The 6000-nt window shown below is 46.7% G+C and overlaps 1 protein-coding gene across 1 annotated transcript in view; it reads left to right on the plus strand.

Moving 5' to 3' along the window:
• The window catches only part of C8B (complement C8 beta chain), a 41340-nt gene extending 36536 nt beyond the window's left edge, over positions 1 to 4804 (plus strand). The window contains exons 11-12 of the mRNA XM_012534473.3: positions 1842 to 1910; positions 4065 to 4804. Coding sequence (XP_012389927.1) covers positions 1842 to 1910; positions 4065 to 4216 — 221 coding nt within the window. The 3' untranslated portion in view covers positions 4217 to 4804. The remainder of the gene's footprint in view (positions 1 to 1841; positions 1911 to 4064) is intronic.
• Positions 4805 to 6000: the final 1196 nt, after the last annotated feature.

A 6000-nucleotide genomic window follows, 5' to 3' on the forward strand; every position in this document is an offset into this window, starting at 1 on the left:
GAAGAGAACTTCATCAGGATGGCTAAACCCTCTTCTCTCCGGGTAGTTCTAATCTGTGGCTGGGCTGTGACTCGCCATGGAGCACCACCTCCCTGGAGCACAATGAAGTAGGGTTGGACCAAGGAGATGGCTGCACTCAGGCACTACTTATGGCAAGGCGCCTGATGTCCTCTCAGGCTGCACCTGAGAATCACCCAGGGAGCTTTGCACAAGCACGAAGCCCTGGGCCTCAGCCCAAAATAGTTAAAGCGAATCACTGGGATTGGCCTCTGAAAAAAAAAAGCCTAGCAGATAATTTGTTGTCGAGTGAGGGCTGGGAAGCTGTTCCACAGCTGAATTCACTGACAGACAGGATCCATGATTTTGCCCAGCTTTTAGACTAGCAGGAGAGCTAGCCTTGACCCGAGGGTTGCACCGAAATGCACCAGTGTTAGAAGCAGTGTTAGTCTATCTCCCAGGAAGTCAGAATGCAGGCAGCTAGAACAGGCTGCTCTGGCTGTCGGGATACCTAGCTTCTAGCCACAAGGGACCCATGGCTGACAGCAGCATTAAACTGAAGGCAGGAGCAGGCTGAGACTGTGTGGTCTGTAACAAGGAGTGGGGATGGACTCTGGGACTCTGTCCTGGTCAAAGAAGAGGCCCTCCCTGGGCTGAGCAGGGGAGACACCTTGTGCATATCCTGACCAATACATCGTGAGACGATTGGGGGATGGGGGGGTGGCATGGATGGCCACTAGAACTTGACTGCTAACTTGAGGGTCACATCCGGGGTCACTGCATGGGGCAGGGCAAACGTGAGAGAGGCTGGGGCCTGGGATCTTCTGTTCCTGTTGTGATGGGCTAAGAAAGAGTCCGGTCCAGCATGATGCCAAAACAGGGCATCAAGAGCAGCTGGGTAGTGTATATCCCAGCCCAGGGAGCCAGCAGGACTCGAGGCAGAACTCACATGGTTGGAGCAAACTCAACAGAGGGGACATGACAGAAGATCTGTTCTCAGGGAGAAAGGGTCCACCTGCCCAGCTGAGATGGAGGGATGTGTGTCTAGCTTCTCAGATGGGATGGAAATGAGCAAAGCAGATGTAAGTGACAGCCTAAGAATGGGAAATTCTGCCTGAGGACCAGGACGTGTAAGTGAGGGTCAGTTCAGCAGGAGGTGGGATCCATTCACCGGCACCAGGTTTTGATCTAGGGGTGCTGAAATCCCCCTTGCCTTGTGTGTAACTTGGACCTAGAGACTGGGACCCACTGGAGGCTTTACTTTGGAGGTGATGGAGAAAAGGAAGCCAGAGGCTGGAATGCCGACAGGGCCCAGCCTATAAAGGACAGTCCTGTAAAGAGAGTTCGTGTGATTCAGGTGAGAGAAGCTCCAGGGTGACATGTGACAAATTAACATAAGGAGTAACCTCCAAAATGTCAGAAGTGGCCTAAGGTAGCATGAAACATCTAAGGGTAGTGAGCTCCCCATCACTAGAGATGTTCAAGCAGAGACTAGACAATTACTTGTGGTGAAATTGAGCATCAATGACCACTGGCCCCAGGGACTTCAATAATGTAGCTTCTGACCCCCAACACCAATGTCTAGGTCAAAGGTCAGCTAATGGGTAATTTTCCTCAACAACTCGGCATCATTCCCTGTGGTGGAATAAACACCCTTTCATGAGCAAAGGACCCTCAAGAAAGGAGTGGGTATTCTTGGCACTGAACCTTCTTATTTCAAACCATTCAATTAAACGTTTGCCCTATTTTAACCTAATGGAAAAGCCGTGATGTGGAGGGAGGGGTGAAGTCTAGGAGCTCTTACTTCATGTGGTATGATTCATACTGTCTCTGAATCTTCTCAGGAACACGCTGTGACTGCATCTGTCCTGCTGGATTCCAAGGCCCTGCCTGTGAGATCACCAATCGGAAAAGTAAGGAGTCTGTGAGAGTTGGTTGGGAAAGGGAAGTCTAGGGAAGTCCAGAGAATAATTCAAAAGAGCAAGAGCAAAGTCGGGGAGTGGGCTAGCGAGCTGGACACTATGATACTTGAGATCCATCTTGACTCCTGATTTTATATTTTATTATTTTCACAACTGAGAGTGCTCCATGTTACAGGACTGCTAATGCATGGCCTCTTCGAGTCATCTCTTTGAATCATTCTGGAATGTTTATCCTTTTGTTTATTTAGTGAACTCCTATTCAGCCCTCAAAATCCAACATAGATGCCCCTTCTGTAAAAATTATTCTCATCCAAGAAGAATTAATTTCTCCTGTGGGATCCCATAGGACTTCGAACATGTATCTATTACAGCTCTTAGCACATTCTGTTTTGGGTTGTGTGTTTCTACCTCCCCTGTGTCTGTGAGTAGGGATCATGTCCCATTTACCTATGGGTCCTCAGGTTCCCACACAGTTGCTGCAGTTGAATTAATAACTGAACGACTGGACTATGATGAAGATCTCTTCCAGTTCTCAGATTCTTTAGCTGGTTTATTTTCTAAGAATTCTTAGCACTGCCTCCCTCCACCCCCAGCTCCTCCCCTTTCTTTTCCTTTCTGTGACTTTTTTTGGTGATACTGTTAAAGGAAATGGCACATCCAATAAAAACACCAAACATTTATTAAGCGGTCCACTATGTACCAGGCACCTTGCTGAGGGCTTGGACTCAGTGTGGGTTCAAATTCCATCTCCATCATTTAATAGCAAATTACTTGACCTCTTCGTGCCTCAATTTCCTCATCTGTAAAATGGAGATGATGATATTAACTACCTCATAGAGTTGTCTTAAGTTTCTCATAAGGCATATAAAGCACTTGGAAGGATGCCTAACCCATCGTAAGAGCAAAATAAATATTGGTTAGTTGGTTTTAGAGCAAAATAAATAGTGTTACTTTATATTTCACATATATTAAATCCTTTCATCCTCACAACAACCTCATGAAGTAGAAACTGTCAATACCCCCATTTTATAGAGGAAACTGAGGTTCAGGGGGTGGCTAGCTAACTTGCCCAATGGTCACACAGTTAGTAGGTGTAGGGACCCAGATTCAGGTCCAGTGAGTCTGACTCTGTAGCCTTTGCTCTTGGGGCCTGCTCTGCTCCCCTCCTCAATAAAGTGCTCAAGGGTGTCTCCACTCCCTCTCCTACTACGTCTAAACCAGGCCCCCCACAGTGACCTGCCCAGTAAGAGTGTAACGGCACAGCCACAGGATTTCCACTGGTTGGAGGAGACCTTGGAAACCTCCCACTCCAGCTATCTCATGTTATCAATGGGGAGACCCAGAGATATTAAGTAATGTACCCAGAGCTACACTGCAAGTTAGAGGCTCAGCCAGCCGCGTGATCTATCATGGTGGATGTAATTGATTATTTGCCAGTCTCGTCAACAACCAGAAATCCTCAAGGGAAAGGCAAATGTCAGGGAGGGTAGAGCACAGTGTGATTACTTCATTTAAAATGCACAACGGCCACATAGATAACAGAGCTCCCGCTTGATACACTGAGAAGAAGTAAACTATCCAGCATCCTATAGCTGGGAAGCATCTAAGCTGGAAACTATTCATTTATTCCACTAATATGGACTCAGGGACTCCTGTGTGCCAGTTTAGGTGCTGGGGTTCAGTGGTGAGCAAATCAGATTATAGTTCCTGTCATCATGGAGATTGCTCTTTAGAAAGACAGACCAACATCATTTGACTTGTCCCAGAAATACATTTAAAGTTTCAACTGTAACTGCTACAAAATGCTCTGGGAGCTTAAAATATGAAGTAGTGATGGGGAGTTAGGGATCAGGGAAGGTTTCCTTGCAGAAATAACACTTAAGCTGAGATCTGAAGGGTGAATAGGATTGACCAGATGAATAGAGGAGGGAAGAGTATTTAGGGCAAGGAGAACAGTGTGTGTAAAGGCCCTGTGGTAGAAGGGAGCATGGTGAGCCAATGGCCTGAAGGAAGGACAGTGGACTGGAGTTGGGAGATCAGAGATTCAGACTCTCAGAACCCTAGGGTTTATACACCTTACCCCTCCTATAGGGCACGAGAGTGTCATAAAGGCTAATTAATGTTCATTGACCTTCTTTCTTATAGATGTCCCCATTGATGGGAAGTGGAATTGCTGGTCAAACTGGTCTCCATGTTCTGGAGGACATAAAACAAGACAAAGGCAGTGCAACAATCCACCTCCTCAAAATAGGGGCAGCCCCTGCTTGGGCCCTGCTTCTGAAACACTTAACTGTTAAGGAGGGGAAAGCATCTAGCAGGTGATGCTACTGTGGGCTGCACACAGCAAGGAATCAGGCCAGCTCACCCCCCATGCCTGCTCCCTTCTGGAGCTGGCCCAAGGTGGAGGGCTGTGCCATTCAGAATGCTTAAAATAAAGACATTATTTGTAAAATGCACACTGATTCAGACAAATAGTAAGTTAAACGATAATTATAGTCTCCTGAAGGGCTTAGGCATCCTGGTAATCTTCACTTCGCTCATCTCTACAATTTTATTTCACTCACATTTACTACCAGCCAGGAACTGTGTTGGGAGCTGTCCGTGTGAAAGTCCCACAATCCACCACTAACCTGCGCATAGTAGGTGCCCAACCATGAATCCATGAATAGATACTAAACTGTTCCTGTCTTGAGGAGCACACTGTCTCATTCAATGGCAATGGGCAGTTCATATGTATTGAATGATTAGCGTGCCAGCCACAGTGCTCTCAGTGCATCCATTCATTCATTCCATCCTCATGACAACCTTATAAGGTGGATGCTTATTAGCCTATTAAACAGCAGGAGAATCGGCTTAGAAGCGTTAAGTGACTTGTCCAAAGTTATGCAGCTAAGGAGTGGGGGGGCTGGGCTGCAAACCTGGGCACTCAAGCTCTAGGGATTTAAACCCTTTTCTTTTAAAATTTTATTTATTTGTTTGTTTGTTTGTTTATTTTTGGCTGCGTTGGGTCTTCATTGCTATGCACGGGCTTTCTCTAGCTGCTGCAAACGGGGGCTACTCTTTGTTGCGGCACGTGGGCTTCTCACTGCGGTGGCTTCTCTTGTTGCAGAGCACGGGCTCTAGGCGTGTGGTAGCAGTAGTTGTAGCTTGCGGGCTCTAGAGCACAGGCTCAGTAGTTGTGGCGCATTGGGCTAGTTGCTCCGTGGCATGTGGGACCTTCCCGGACCAGGGATCAAACCCTGTGTCCCCTGCATTGACAGGCGGATTCTTAACCACTGCGCCACCAGGGAAGCCCCCAGGGTTTTAAACTCTTAACGGTGATGCTCCCTTCCTCTCAAAATTGGACCTTGGATCAACAAAGAACTTTTTATGACATAAAATATAGAAGGTAGTGTGTGTGTGTGTGTGTGTGTGTGTGTGTGTGTGTGTGTGAGATTGACAAATCCCTACCCAGTGCATCACAAAGAGAGTGGATCTGGGTTCCTCAGCTTCTTTCGATGCTGAGCACAGGAAGCAAGTGGTTGTTCTGGTGCAGAGCTGAGTTATTGTGACATGAGTGGGTGCCCAGAGGAGATGCTGAGCTGGAGACTAGAGCCACGGAAATTGATCACTGAATGAGAGACAGTTTAAAAAGAAAGAAAGAAAAAGAGGAGGGGTTGTGGTGGCTGGAAGAGGAAACATTATCAGGAGATGATCAAGCTGATGGCTGTGGATCAGTGGGCAATGTAAACCTTCCCTACCTCTGTACGTTGTGCTCCACTCACTCATGCTTTTGTGCAAATCCCATTCGGGGCGGGAGGTACTGAAAGATGAGAACAAGAGGGCAGTTGATCTTTACGTTACTAAAATCCAAACTATTTTTATTTTTTAGATTGAGTCAAGTGATCATTTAAGCTTTGTTGCTCTCATTCATTCCTTCTCATTAAAACATCCCTGAATATTTTCTTTGCTCTTGGGCACTTCCTGTCGGATTGCATACCTTCATGTGAATTTGTTGAAATCAGACTGGTGGGGAAAAAAACCAGTTGGTTGAAGGTGAATTGATTCATCCTATGCATTTTCAACCGATTTGTTTTCGGCC

The sequence above is a fragment of the Orcinus orca genome, chromosome 1 (assembly GCF_937001465.1).
Source record: "Orcinus orca chromosome 1, mOrcOrc1.1, whole genome shotgun sequence".
Taxonomy (NCBI): Eukaryota; Metazoa; Chordata; class Mammalia; order Artiodactyla; family Delphinidae; genus Orcinus; species Orcinus orca.